General features: G+C 41.3%; 1 protein-coding gene across 2 annotated transcripts; it reads right to left on the reverse strand.

Moving 5' to 3' along the window:
- Nucleotides 1-394: 394 nt before the first annotated feature.
- herpud1 (homocysteine-inducible, endoplasmic reticulum stress-inducible, ubiquitin-like domain member 1) lies at nucleotides 395-15222 on the reverse strand. Of its 2 annotated transcripts, none has more exons than XM_024379375.2 (8): nucleotides 14801-15222; nucleotides 14458-14535; nucleotides 13483-13560; nucleotides 12770-12876; nucleotides 9833-9943; nucleotides 7516-7878; nucleotides 4723-4828; nucleotides 395-2571 (listed from the first exon to the last, which is right to left on the reverse strand). In XM_024379375.2, the coding sequence occupies exons 1-8, from the start codon at nucleotides 14960-14962 to the stop codon at nucleotides 2395-2397; spliced, it is 1182 nt and encodes a 393-aa protein (XP_024235143.1). In that variant the 5' UTR covers nucleotides 14963-15222; the 3' UTR covers nucleotides 395-2394. The 2 variants fall into 2 exon arrangements, with proteins under 2 accessions (XP_024235143.1, XP_024235142.1); XM_024379374.2 differs by having other exon boundaries at nucleotides 12722-12876; nucleotides 14801-15219.
- Nucleotides 15223-15642: the final 420 nt, after the last annotated feature.

The raw sequence follows: 15642 nt of genomic DNA on the forward strand, positions 1-15642 counted from the left end.
ACCATGGAATGTACTACAGTAAACCCCACATTGTAAACACAGAATGCTGTGCTGTGTTTCTCCAACAGGTCAATGAACTCTGGATAGCAAAAGCTGTAGAGTTGGAGCGGAGGCTTAAGGGATCTACACAGCAGTCCAAAAATTCAGCTGCACAAATGTACGTAGAACTACGTAGTGACCCAAACTGACTTCCGTCGGCTCTGTTTGCTGTGTAGACCCTTTGAACTATTTTATTTTTGTTGCAAGAGATGTTGTGAACATGTTAAATCTAGATTTGTTGATTGTCCTCAAACATGTTGTCTAAAACAAGCTTGTGTTTGTGAGTACTTTAGATGTGTTAAAGTATTATTGTTCTGTTAGGTGACTGTAGTAAATAACTATCCAAAAGAGGCAATCCTTTTAAATAAGTAAATTTATTGCAAGTCTCCACAAAATATTCTTGATACAGTAGCATCCATTAAAAAGCTGTTTTACCAAAATAAAAACAAAAAGATAAATCACATTAGAACGTACTAGGGGGGGGGAATTACACTTAGTGTATGTGTACAGTTAAAGGCATTCCAAAAGGAATCACAATATATCTTTTTCTCATTGTGTAACAAGGGAGCGAGGTCACTATGCATGATTCCATTTGAATTGCAAAAACAGTCTGGCCTAAGCCCCACACGACTGCATATTCCCATGTTTAACGTAATTCAACTTTCAGAAGATCTTTAACCAGTCTAATGAATTAAAGCCACACTATGTTAACACTGCCTTCCATTTCACATCTGAGACAACCAGAGAAATATTCAATACTCATGCACAACCCTATATAGCACTTCCATCTCTGAGCAAGAGCAATACAAACTATTTTATCATACAGCACTATAAGCATCTCATAATTTAACCCAGATTAAAGCAAGTTTGCATAATAAGTATGCCCGGCACAATACCAGTATTGCGATACTCAAAACAAACAAAACAAAGTGGATTTAACTATTTCGGAAAACAGCCCCATGTATGTTGGAAACATACAATCAGTGGCCAGTTTATTAGGTACACCACCCCGTTCACAAATGGTTTGCTCCTACAGACAGTGAGTCACGTGGCCGTGGCTTGCTATATAAAGCAGGCAGACAGGCATCGATGCATTCAGTTACTGTTCGATTGAACGTTAGAATGGGCATAACAAGTAACCTAAGTGACTTTAAGCATGGTATGATCGTCGGAGTCATCTTCGGTTAACTGAGAACGGTGCGGGAAAAAAAACATCCAGTAAGGGGCAGGTCTGTGGGCGAAAACAGCTCGTTGATGAGAGGTCGTAGGAGAATGGCAAGAATCGTGCAAGCTACGAGGCAGGCCAAAACGGGAAAATAATGGCACAGTACAAGTAGTGTACAGAACGGCATTTCGGAACGCACAACTCGTCGGTCCTTGTCACGGATGGGATTTTGCAGCCCATCCGGGTTCCACTCCTATCAGCTAAAAACAAGAAGCGGCTCCAGTGGGCACGCGATCACCAACATTGAACAATTGAGGAGTGGAAAAACATTGCCCGGTCCAACAAATCTTGGTTCCTGTTGAGTCATGCTGATGGCAAAGTCAAGATCTGGCATTTAGCAACATGAATCTGACTACGTTGATATTCTGCCTCGTGTCAACGGTACAGGCTGGTGGCGGTGGTGTAATGGTGTGGGGATTGGTTTCCCTAGCACACATCAGGTCCATTGATACCAATTGAGTAATGTTTGAACGCCACACCTTGTAGAATCCATGACCCTGAGAATTCAGGCTGTTCTGGAGGCAAAAGGGGTCAGACCCGGTGGGTGATGGGTGTTCCCTAATAAACTGGCCACTGAGTGTACATTACTACTCATCCAGTATCCCATTTATTTATTTTCCAAGATATAGCAGACAATATTTTACATACAGAAGGTTTTTAAAGGGGCAAAGAGTTTGATCTGCTTCGTGTTTACATTTTTGCAATGGAAACAATATTGCGATATTAGTATTGTCCCAGCCCTAATAATAAGATAAGTTTTGTAAAGTGCTGTGTACAGACAATACAATAATATTTAAATGTTTTGTTCCAATAAACATTTACAGCATTTACAACCATTTGGCAGAGAGAGGTGTATGTACTGTACTGTATATACAACCATTTGGTCACTATCATAAGGCAGGAAGCGCCGAATGAATCATATACCTAAACACACACCCTTAACAGACTACATCCAGGGCTTTGTATGCATTGACGCTTTTAATCATTCATGATTTCTCACAAAATGTCCAGGCATCCATCCAGGCATCCATCCAGAAGGCCAGAGAGAGGACTTCCCGTGACAGAGAGGCAGGTCTGATACTGAGGGTAACTTCAGTTCCAGTGTGCCCCCTGCTGGAAAAGTCGATTATTCAGTTAGCCACTCCCGGGGCCTCTGGGATGAGGGAGGCAAAGAAGGCTTTGAAGAAGATCCAGGCACTCCAAACGATGGACACCCTGTGTTGAGGCACAGGTACTGCAGTCAGGGGGTGTGGTTCATCAGGTCCAACCTCCGCCTCGGCCCCCTCTTCTCCTGCAGGGACCTCCACCTGAGGGAAGAGGAAAAAACTCTGTTAGCACCACCACCAGAGTTCAGATATAAAAAACACACTTAAACTGTATTTTTTTTCCAACACAGTTAAATTAAACTATATCAGGGGAGTAAAAGAGGGCCAGGATGATACGTACAACTACTATTTTTCCATGGCAAAAATGAAAAATTAGACCATTCTCTTTGGTCCTTTGAAAACCTACTGTACGGTGCAGTCGGGAAGTATTCAGACACCTTGACTTTTTCCACATTTTGTTAAGTTACAACCATATTCTAAAATGGAAACAATTGTTTTCACCCCTCTCATCAATCTACACACAATACCCCATAATGACAAAGCAATTTTTTTTATTTTTAAATATCACATTTACATAAAGTATTCAGACCCTTTACTCGGTACTTGGTAGCGATTGCAGCCTCAAGTCTTCTTGGGTATGACGCTATAAGTTTAGCACGTGTATTCGGGCAGTCTTTCCCCATTCTTCTCTGCTCCGCTCTGGAGCAAGTTTTCATCAAGGATCTCATTCATCTTTCCCTCTATCCTGATTAGTTTCCCAGTACCTGTCGCTAAAAAACATCCCCACAATATGATGCTGTCACCACCATGTGGCAGGTAGCCTAGTGGTTAGAGCGCTGGACTAGTAACCGGAAGGTTACAAGATCGAATCCCCGAGCTGACATGGTAAAAATCTGTCATTCTGCCCCTGAACAGGCAGTTAACCCACCGTTCCTAGGTTGTCATTGAAAATAAGAATTTGTTCTTAACTGACTTGCCTAGTTAAAGGTAAAAAAATAAAAATGCTTCACTGTACAGATAGTTTCATCCAGATGTGACACTTGGCATTCAGGCCAAAGAGTTCAATCTTGTCTTCATGAGTCCTTTCGGTGCCTTTTACTGAGGAGTGGCTTCCATCTGGCCACTCTACCATAAATACATGATTGGTGGAGTGCTACGGAGATGGTTGTCCTTCTGGAAGGTTCTTCCATCTCCACAGAGGAACTCTGGAGCTCTGTCAGAGTGACCATCAGGTTCTTGGTCACCTCCCTGACCAAGGCACTTCTCCCACAATTGCTCAGTTTGGCTAGGCAGTCAGCTCTAGGAAGAGTCTTGGTGGTTCCAAACTTGTTCCATTTCAGAATGTTGGAGGCCACTGTGTTCTTAAGACCTTCAATGCTGCAGACATTTTTGGTACCCTTCTCCAGATCTGTGGCTCGACACTATCCTGTCTCAGAGCTATACGGACAATTCCTTCGACCTCCTGGCTTGGTTTTTGCTCTGACATGCACTGTCAACTGTGGGACCTTATATAGACAGGTGTGTGCATTTCAAAATCATTTCCAATCAATTGAATTTACCACAGGTGGACTCAAGTTAATCAAGTTATGGAAACATCTCAAAGATGATGAATGGAAACAGGATGCACCTGAGCTTAATTTCGAGTCTCATAGCAAAGGGTCTGAATACTTATGTAAGTAAGGTATTTCTGTTTTAAAAAACCTGTTTTCACTTCGTCATTATGTGGTATTGTGTGTAGATCGATAACATTTTTAAAATACATTTTAGAATAAGGATGTAATGTAACAAAATGTGGAAAAATAGAAGGGGTCTGAATACTTTGTTACTGTATGTAACATTGTGAGCTATAGCTTGGAAAATCAATAAATGTGACTGGATGACAACATAATAATGTTTGTTTCCAAAATTAGGGCTGTTTTTCTAAAGAAGTTAAATCCGCTTGTTTCCTGGGACACAAACTAAATATACTTCAAAATGACTAAAACCAAATCTAAACTGTGTAAAAATGACAATGGACCAACATTTATACAGTTCTTGACTGTGTCCAGCTTGCTAATAATCCACAAGATTAAAGCTAGACAGTCAGGGAGTATTTATAATCACAAAAACAATGGATAGAGGACTATCTTTTGCTAATTCTGACAGCTAGGAAGTATAACCAATTTTCAGTGCACCCCTCTGGACCACGTTGAAGAACGAATACGACCCCTGGGACAAAATTAGTTTGACAGCCCTGCTCTACATGCTGTATGATGAATGTTACTACATTACATAAGGCAGTACATGCCTTGTAATGAAGTCATATCTGTTTTCCACCCCTAGAGATCCAGCCCCTGAGGAAATGTGTCTTACCAGTGGCACTGGGTTCCTGTCCTGGTTCTGGATGACCTCAGGGACCTGGTTGTTTGGACCTCTGACCAGGGGCCTTTGTCTGAAGGGGAACCAGCCTGCTGTGTGCCTGAGAGGAAGACAACTGGGATTAATAAAGTAGATCTGCATGATTCTTCTCAAACTGTGCATCTATTACACAGTCAGAGTATACAGGATATTTGTGGTGGTCCCCATTTGCATTTCCAGTTAAGACCAGGTGGTGCAAACAAAGAGGAAGTACAGACTGACTGACATGTTAATAATGGTCACTCTATTTACAGTCCTATAACCAGGCCAACTCTCCTTCCAACACACTGAGACCAGTCCAATCATTAGCGTAGGCGGTGGAGTACTAGCGGCTAAACCTTGTTACATGTAAAGATAAGGCTTAGGTCCCATTCTGCCACGTCTGTCCAGATTAGTTGATCAGAGGAGGGAGTAGTGCCCTTGATCCGACGCCCATATCTATAGTAACTGTAGCAGAGATGAGCCCTGCTGTACCAGGCAGCTCTCAGCAGCACATAGAGAAACACTCAACCAGCACTACATATCCTCACATTAGACTGAAATATGGGAGGACATTCAGGACACTGCGGTCACAACGACCTCACCGACTGTGTTAGTGTATGTCGAGGCCATGCCTCTCTCGCTCTCCCTCAACATCTCTCAAACACACACAGCTTTGTCTCCACTCATACTTTTGGAATGTGTGGTTTGGATGAGAGAGCTGATTCCAGAGCCTGAGGGAGTTGCACAATGGACAGAGTGTGTGACTGCAACACATTGAGCTAAGGACATCTCTTCTTTGCTGATAAGCACAACATATGGCCCTCATTCTCTCAGGACTACTGCACGGGTGCCTTCATCTGCCCATCACCCACGGCTAATGCCAGCCTCACCATTAGCAGACAGGCTATACACAGAGCCATGTATTTAGAGAGTTGGGCCATTGAGGTTTCTGCATTATGATGCATTTAGATGACTCTATAACATGCTATGGCAGCCATGTTAGCGCCCCATTAACATTACATTGGGAATAATGTCTAAAATGAGCATTATGACGCATTTACATGACACTTGAAAACATTATTGTCAGCCATGTTAGTGCCGATTAACATAACATGGAGAATATGAACAATATTCAAATTTCTAAAAGTTGGCCACTCTCTAAATACATGGCTCTGGCTACAGAGTACCACAGTATGAGTCAAAATACCCATAAAACCTAGAGGTCAAACTGGGAAATGGTTCCAATTGTTTTTCCACCATTAATTTTCCCCATTGGGCATTTTAGAAACACTTCAAATAAGTGTTATTTTTTGTCTAGGCTTACCCTGGTGTGACGTTTTGATAACCATGTAAATCTCTGTAGGACAAGGTGACTTTTATCAATATATTCGCCTGTATTTACACAAAAAAAAAGTAACGATAATTAGCTGCTAATATGGCTATCATTAAAAAAAAGACAAAGCCAGGATGGTCTGTCCAAGAGAGATTTACATGGTTATAAAAACGTCATGCCATGGTAAGCCAACACGAAACACAGACCTTTTTTTAACTTCTTGGATATAGGGGGCGCTCATTTAATTTATGGATAAAAAAAACGTGCCCGTTTTAAGCGCAATATTTTGTCACAAGAAGATGCTCGACATATAATGCATATAATTGACAGCTTTGGAAAGAAAACACTCTGACGTTTCCAAAACTGCAAAGATATTATCTGTGAGTGCCACAGAACTCATGCTACAGGCGAAACCAAGATGAAACTTCAAACAGGAAATGAGCAGAATTTTTGAGGCTCTGTTTTCCATTGTCTCCTTATATGGCTGTGAATGCGCCAGGAATGAGCCTGCCCTTTCTGTCGTTTCTCCAAGGTGTCTGCAGCATTGTGACGTATTTGTAGGCATATCATTGGAAAATTGGCCATAAGAGACTACATTTACCAGGGGTCCGCCCGGTGTCCTTTGTCTAAATTGGTGCGTAATCTACAAGCTGCACGCAGTCATCCAGTGATTGAGAGGAGAGAGGAGGCTTCCACGAACGATATATCATGAAGAGATATGTGAAAAACACCTTGAGGATTGATTCTAAACAACGTTTACCATGTTTCAGTCGATATTATGGAGTTAATTTGGAAAAAAGTTTGGCGTTTTGATGACTGAATGTTCGTTTGTTTTTGGTAGCCAAACGTGACGCACCAAACAGAGCGTTTTCTCCTAAACAAATAATCTTTCAGGAAAAACTGAGCATTTGCTATCTAACTGAGAGTCTCCTCATTGAAAACATCCAAAGTTCTTCAAAGGTAAATGATTTATTTGAATGCTTTTCTGGTTTTTGTGAAAATGTTGCCTGCTGATGCTAACGCTAAATGCTACGCTAGCTACGCTAGCTGTTACACAAATGCTTGTTTTGCTATGGTTGAGAAGCATATTTTGAAAATCTGAGATGACAGTGTTGTTAACAAAAGGCTAAGCTTGAGAGCTAGCATATTAATTTCATTTTATTTGCGATTTTCATGAATAGGTAACGTTGCGTTATGGTAATGAGCTTGAGGCTGTATTCACGATCCCGGATCCAGGATGGCTAGAATCAAGAGGTTATTAAGTGTTAATAAAATCCTCTATTAATGGTGGAAAAACAATTGGAACCATTTCCCTGTTTGACCGCTAGGTTTTATGGGTAGAAGGACACCTCCACTGTGGGGCTTTATACAGTTATAGACATAGTACACAGCAACATACCTTGTTTTACAACAAACAAACACAGTCAACTCACAGGTACATAAGGAGCAGGCTGCTCATGACAAGGGCGAAGCGGCTCAGGCTGGAGTAGAAGTAGACAATACTGAGAAACACTCCCAGACGAGCAGCTGTGTACACCCAGTCCAGCCAATCACGATCCATTTCCTCCTCATCCTCCATCACAGGCCCGCCTTGGGCATTCATCCGCAGGTTCTGATTGGCTGCTCCCGGGTTGATAAAGGCGCCGTCCTGCGCATTCTGATTGGCTGGCAGGTTGTCAATGGGGGCCTGATTGGGCAGGGGTGCTGGGACAGCGGCTTGGTGGGGAGCAGCAGGCAGGGATGGGCCTGCGGCTGGGGCAAAGGGGGCAGAAGCTGCTGCTGCATAGGCTGCATGGCTATGGGACAAAAGACAGACACGGTTTCTCAATATGCATACTACCGTGCTCCACACTCTCATTCTCCGACTACATTCTCCTGAGTACGTTCTTGTGAGGACGAGAGTGTGGTGAATGCATAAAACATTAGAGAAGCACTCACACTCCCCTCTACTGTATTACCTCACACTAGGCTACCCTGCGTAGTGAGAGAGTTGGACTAGTAACCGAAAGGTTGCAAGTTCAAACCCCGAGCTGACAAGGTACAAATCTGTCGTTCTGCCCCTGAACAGGCAGTTAACCCACTGTTCCTAGGCTGTCATTGAAAATAAGAATTAGTTCTTAACTGACTTGCCTAGTTAAATAAAGGTCAAATTAAATTTAAAAAAATATTTTAATTCACTGAACCTTCTTCCAGCCAGGTCAATGACAACAATAGACTAAACAAGATAAACACAAAGCAAATGTTTTACTTCATAATTATCAGCTAACGTTAGATATGTGAATCATAATAATGTAGCTAGCCTGCTAGTTAAACAGGCAAAAATGACTTAAAACTAATGTTATGCAGGGTAGATGTACATTTTTAGTGGGTAGCTACCAATTATTCATGGCTAGCTAGCCAGTTAGCTACACATTTACTGAACCGTTTTCCTGCCAGGACAATGGCAATAGAGACTAAACAAGATATACACAAAGCACACTTTTTACGTCATAACTATCTGCTAGCTGTGTGAATCATAATAATGTAGCTAACCAGATAGTTTAACAAGCAAAAATGACCTAAAACGAATATTATACAAGGTCAATTCTTCAGGGGTAGCAAGCAAAAAATTATTTGTGGTTATCTGGCTAACTAGCTAACAGTCGTAGCTAGCCAGTTAGCCCGATTTACTTATCATGGGCTTGCGATGTACGGTACTTCGGCATGTAAACATGCCAAAATAAACACAGCATGTATTTATTAACGTATCAAGATAAAATATTGTGCTCGGGCAACATATTACATGTGAATAGGCAGCATTAGTATTTTATCTCACTTCAGCTCAAAAAATGTCCGGCATTGACTTTTTTTTTTAAAGCATAATATTTTATGTGGTTACATCATATTTCTTTCCTTACTTTCCGTTGAAGCTTGCATCGATGCATGCTTCAAAATATGTATAAATGGAATACGCATTCAAGAAGTGCCCTCCGTTCTCCGTTTCGCATACTTTGATTTGGACTCATACTCCGACCCTCCCGTGCTCCAATTTGCATGCTCGGAGCCCTGTACTAAGTATTTTGAGAAACACCCACAGTAAGCCAGGAGTGTCAAACAAATTTTGCACCGCATTTGTTTTTGATCACTTAAGCAAGTTGGACAGAGTGAAGAGACTATGAATGATTTGATGCAGGATTTCGCTAGGATTTAAAAAAATATTTGTGGGCAAAAAGGCTTGATCTTGCAGCTGTAAATCTAACATTTTGCATGGCAATATGCAGTGATTTTGCCCAATTTGTCGAAAAATTGTCCTGACAAGGAAAATAATTTGCTCGATGTGTGGCTTGATTGAACCATATTATGCAGTAAATGTGCAGTGATTGGTTGAAATTGCGAGCCTTCTTTTTGTACTGCAGTTATGGTTCAGTTTTATGCAATAATATTGCTACGATTTGACTGTTTAATGAGCAAATAGTGCGGTAATTGTTCAAATTCGCAACACCTGCATAATATGCAGGGAATTGTTGATTTTAAAAAATTGCGATCGTAGAGGGATTGCTAAATGTAGGTCCATTATCATTTCTCCACAGTCGGTTTTAGCCATTTCAATGTTAATTGAGATCTCTCCCTATAGCATATGGCCCTGCGGGCTTACACCCCTGGTCTAAGCCAAACATACTTTATAAAGTATTTCTGCTTAATATTATGCTATGGCAAGACAGTAGGAAGTCATAACTAAATGTGATAAAATGCTTGGGATTGAATACTTACTACTGCATGTAATATTGACGAGCATACATGTGCTGCAGCCAGAGCAGCTGTTGAGGGCTGTAGAGGGAGTAGGTGGGGAAGGTTGGGTTGGTTATCTCTGCTGCCCCTGGCCTAGAGACACACAGGATAATAGCAGTGTGAATTGCATGTCATGTCAGATTGAAGGATAGACCAACGTATTACATCTCTCCCAGCAATATAACTTTTCATAAAGCAACACAAGTAATAGAGCTATACTTAGATCCAAACTGGAAGAGGCAAAGGGGAGGGGAGAAAAGTAAGGTAAAAGTAAAACTTGTCTGTCGGCTCTGCATTAAAGACCAAAATTGGTTAAAGAAAATTGTGATAAATAAAAATATATACCAGTTTCATTTAAGTACCAAAACAATTGACAGCTGTGCCATATAGATTGCAAAATCGATTTGTTGATGTACCGATTCCATGGCACATGGTTTATGAATTGACACGGAAAATGACGCCGGATTCAAAACTTAGAATTTTTCAATTTATATGTATACAAAATTCTTGCAACCAATAGAATGTTATTGGGGGATACAACCTTCCCAGCTGTGCAGATTTTGCTGCGAGGAGGCTTAGTCATTAGATCATTTATTTTGGTACTGTCCATATGTAGCTTGTTTTTGGTCACAGGTCCAGGAATGGCTGAAGAATAGCAACAATTACCTGGAGCTAACCCTGCAGATAGCACTACTGGGTGATTTGAAAAGTCATAGTCAAATCGATCAATAATATAATAATACTTTAAGCAAAAAAATTGTATCTTTAATTTACAATCTGTAGAAACTATAAGAATAGAAAGGTTTAGAACTTTGGTGAAGCATCACAGCACAGTTGAAAAATATATGGCAAACAGAAATCCAATTTGGATGGTGTTAAGAGATGCAGTTGAAGTCGGAAGTTTACATACACTTAGGTTGGAGTCATTAAAACTAATTTTTCAACCACTCCACAAATTTCTTGTTAACAAACTATAGTTTTGTCAAGTCGGTTAGGACATCTACTTTGTGCATGACACAAGTAATTTTTCCAACAATTGTTTACAGATGGATTATTTCACTGTATCACAATTCCAATGGGTCAGAAGTTTACATACACTAAGTTAACTGTGCCTTTAAAGAGCTTGGAAAATTCCAGAAAATGATGTCATGGCTTTAGAAGCTTCTAGGCTAATTGACATAATTTGAGTCAATTGGAGGTGTACTTGTGGATGTATTTCAAGACCTACCTTCGAACTCAGTGCCTCTTTGCTTGACATCATGGGAAAATCAAAAGAAATCAGCCAAGACTTCAGAAAAAAAATTGTAGACCTCCACAAGTCTGGTTCATCCTATCCTTGGGAGCAATTTCCTAACGCCTGAAGGTACCACATTCATCTATAGAAACAATAGTACGCAAGTATAAACACCATGGGACCACGCAGCCGTCATACCAGTCAGGAAGGAGACGCGTTCTGTCTTCTAGAGATGAACGTACTTTGGTGCAAAGAGTGCAAAACAATCCCAGAACAACAGCAAAGGACCTTGTGAAGATGCTGGAGGAAACAGGTACAAAATTATCTATATCCACAGTAAAACGAGTCCTATATCGACATAACCTGAAAGGCTGCTCAGCAAGGAAGAAGCCACTGCTCCGAAACCACCATAAAAAAGCCAGACTACGGTTTGCAACTACACATGGGGACAAAGATTGTACTTTTTGTAGAAATGTCCTCTGGTCTGATGAAACCAAAATAGAACTGTTTGGCCATAATGACCATCGTTATGTTTGGGGGGAAAAAGGTGGAGGCTTGCAAGCCAAAGAACACCATCCCAACCGTGAAGCACTGGGGTGGCAGCATCATGTTGTGGAGGTGCTTTGCTGCAGGAGGGACTGGTGAACTTAGATGGCATCATGAGGGACAAAAATGATGTGGATATATTGAAGCAACATCGCAAGACATCAGTCAGGAAGTTAAAGCTTGGTCGCAAATGGGTCTTCCAAATGGACAATGACCCCAAGCGTACTTCCAAAGTTGTGGCAAAATGGCTTAAGGACAACAAAGTCAAGGTATTGGAGTGGCCATCACAAAGCCCTGACCTCAATCCGATAGAAAATGTGTGGGCAGAACTGAAAAAGCGTGTGCGAGAAGGAGGCCTACAAACCTGACTCAGTTACACCAGCTCTGTGAGGAGGAATGGGCCAACATTCACCCAACTTATTGTGGGAAGCTTGTGGAAGGCTACCCAAAACGTTTGACCCAAGTTAAACAATTTAAAGGCAATGCTACCAAATACTAATTGAGTGTATGTACATTTCTGACCCGCTGGGAATATGATGAAAGAAATAAAAGCTGAAATAAATCATTCTCTCTACTATTATTCTGACATTTCACATTCTTAAAATAGTGGTGATCCTAACTGACCTAAGACAGGGAATGTTTACTAGGATTAAATGTCAGGAATTGTGAAAAACTTGAGTTTAAATGTATTTGGCTATGGTGTATGTAAACTTCCGACTTCAACTGTAGATGGGAGGGGTTGAATGGAGCTGAAGGGTGGGACTAATGACAACAAGATGACAAATGTAAACTATACTGTGTCTGTAAAATGTATATAGGTCCAGAACCTTTGCGAAACAGCACAGTTAAAAATATATGGCAAATAGAAATCAAACTGGATGGACATCAGAAATAGATGGGAGAGGTGGAGGTTAAAGGGAGGCCAGGACTAAAACAAACAAAATATAAGTATTGTAAAATAGATTGTCCGTAAAATGTATATATTACATTTAAGCCGAAGTGTTGTTGTTTATTAGTTTATAATTAGTTTATCATTTCTATGGTACTAATATCACCAGCATGCAAAGAATTAACTTGTCTTGTTAACTCACATTGTAGTGCCAGGCCATGCGGGTGGGGCGGGAGAGGTGGAAGTGTACCTGCGTTGTCTCAGCTCTGGTTCAGTGGGCACAGATGGGGCTGGGGTGGCACCCTCTGGGTTCTGTCTGGTTGGCATGGCAGACTGTTGTGGTTCTGGCTCTCTGACCTGAATAAAACGTGAGACTTGGTGTTAACATTACATGTGCAGACATACATACTGTACAAATTGGCTGCAGTGAATTTTCAGAGAAGCATTATGGTCTCCAGAGATTCCTAATGAGAGTAGTTGTGCACCTGTCTCCTGCTATCCACTGAGCTGGGACTCCTCTCTCCAGAGGACAGAACAGCCTCAGCTCTGACACCTCCTCAACCACTGAATGGGGGAATAATTTAGACGATTTAGCCGATAGGGCGTTTTGGCTTATCGAATTATCCCTTATCAACCGTGTGAGGTGTCTTTTTCCTAATCTGAATGTCTGGCTTTGACTGCCCGTTGTCAGCTCCAGAAATTCCCAATTATAGCTACTAAATAATATTCATGAGGTGTGTAGGGTTTCTAAAGGAGAACACAAGGGAATCACAGGCACGGCAGAACTAAAAACAAAAAAGTTTCCTGGTTTGGCACAAAATCTAGGGGAGCAACAACTGAAGAATTGTTGACTGATGCTATTTAATGAGTATATTTAAAATAGCTTCACCTAGGTCTACATCATAACCTTCACATAGAGTACATGTCACAGTTTGAGATGGGGTTCCATATGGGGTACTTTACCTTTGGTCTTGCTCCTAGTGGACCTCTGGGCTGAGTTCTGACTGCACACACCAGGTGCACAGTGGGTGTTAGGTCCGTCTGTGAAGACATACATTCATGATGCAATATCCCAGGCGGCATAAGACACAGTAACATCACATTCATTCTTGGCACGGGACATAGAGGGACACTCATTCAACCTTTTGAAGTAAAAAAAATGTATAACAAAGAATGGCTATTGAAAAATCTTGAGAAAGGTAGTGAATGCAACATTAAACATGAACTGAGTGATCAAAATCTGACTGACCTGTAGTTCAGAAAAGGGGCCTGATCTGTAGTTCAGAAAATCTGACTGGTCTGTAGTTCAGAAAAGGGGACTGGTCTGTAGTTCAGAAAAGGGGACTGGTCTGTAGTTCAGAAAAGGGGACTGGTCTGTAGTTCAGAAAAGGGGACTGGTCTGTAGTTCAGAAAAGGGGACTGGTCTGTAGTTCAGAAAAGGGGACTGGTCTGTAGTTCAGAAAAGGGGACTGGTCTGTAGTTCAGAAAAGGGGACTGGTCTGTAGTTCAGAAAAGGGGACTGCATACATAACAGTCCTGACACAGAACAATAGTTCTGAGGAGCTTCTATGGGCTTGAACTCCAGGGATGTCAAAGCCCAGCCCAGTTCAGTTTACGGTCTGGGTTTTGCTCTCTGCATTAATCTGAGCTTCTAGCATTGTAATTCATTGACATAATATACAGACTGTTCAGCACAGTTGTATAGGTAACCCAGTAATACTAAAAATAACTAGGACCTAGGTTTAGCAATTCTCTGCCTAATTTCAGATATTTGTGAATCCCTGTAGGTAGACTGATTCCCGAGGCACATAATGTTGAATCAATTACTTTTTTTTACTGATGATACCAGCAATCTGACCAGATGGCACATAACTCAGTATTTGCTAGAGTTCTGAGAATGTCTAGTTAATATTTAGGTGAATAGGCACACACACATACCTTTCTGAAAATATCTCTGACATGCAGTTGGTCTGGGAGCAGCTTGCCAGAGTAAATAAGTCTCTGATCACTTTCAGTCTGTGGGGGGAAAGGGGGACAGATGTCAACACAACACAGACACTAACAGCAACCACGATTTATACATACACAACTATTTATAGCCTAGCTAGCTGTTTGGATTGCATGATTGTTATTGACAGTAGCTAACGTTACTAGTATTACATTATAGCTGGCTAACTTACTGGACCAGTCTAACTTGGCAAGGACTGGCTAGCTTGCTAGTTATGGGGTAGCTGGGTAGATAGCTAGCCAGGTTAGCTAGCCAGCTATCACAATCACTCACCGGGTTGTTTGGGTACACCCTCGATAAATGTGTCTTCAACTCTTTCACTGTCCAGTCCGTGTCAACTCCCTCAATCGTCTGATCCCCGTGGGCCTGATTCGGTGTTTTTATCACAAGAGTGATTGTCTTTTGTCTAACGTTAGGAAAACCACTGTTGTCCATTTTTGTTTTCTTGTGACCTCTCCAACGCGACCTCTTAGTTGTAATATAAATGGAGTAAGTAACTACAGCATCTAATCATCTAGCTAAAATGTCAGATAAACAAAGTAGGAATTAATTTATTCAGCCGACAACTTTTTAGTTGAGATGATGAGGAAGTAAGTAGCTAGCTACACAGCCTGTAGTTCTGTGAAAGGGGATGTTGTTTGGAAACACCCGGTGGCTTGCTGTGATTGGATAACCAAGGCTCGTGATCAGACGTGGAGGCTCCTGCTCCAGGAGCAGTCTGTATTGCACGCGCTCTGCAAAGATTATCATACTAGCTATGAAGTTGCAGTTCAGCAGCAATTCGCAAACTTTTTCTGCACACGACCCCAAATTGACAGTAGAAAATAAAGAGGACCCCACTTGGAAATAAGTATATTCCCTGGTTAACGCCGTGTGTTCACATTCTCTCAGTTTTAGGTCTCGCAGGCTGACCTAACACATGACGTTAAAGCGCACTATATTACCCTAAAATGCCCTTAGTTGTGAAAAAAGTGGCGGAAAAAGTACCCAATTGTCATACTTGAGTAAAAGTAAAGATACCTTAATAGAAAATGATTCAAGTAAAGGTAAAAGTCACCCAGTAAAATATTGCTTGAGTAAAAGTCCAAAAGTATTTGGTTTTAAATATACTTAAG

This window comes from Oncorhynchus tshawytscha, linkage group LG19, assembly GCF_018296145.1.
Source record: "Oncorhynchus tshawytscha isolate Ot180627B linkage group LG19, Otsh_v2.0, whole genome shotgun sequence".
Classification (NCBI taxonomy): domain Eukaryota; kingdom Metazoa; phylum Chordata; class Actinopteri; order Salmoniformes; family Salmonidae; genus Oncorhynchus; species Oncorhynchus tshawytscha.

Coding starts and splice junctions, on each gene's coding strand:
- herpud1 (XM_024379374.2), bottom strand. CDS start 14,962: ATGGACAACAGTGGTTTTCCTAACGTTAGACAAAAGACAATCACTCTT. Junction 14,536..14,800: donor GGGTGTACCCAAACAACCCG/GTGAGTGATTGT, acceptor TTCCCCCCACAG/ACTGAAAGTGATCAGAGACT. Junction 12,877..13,482: donor CACTAGGAGCAAGACCAAAG/GTAAAGTACCCC, acceptor CGTTTTATTCAG/GTCAGAGAGCCAGAACCACA.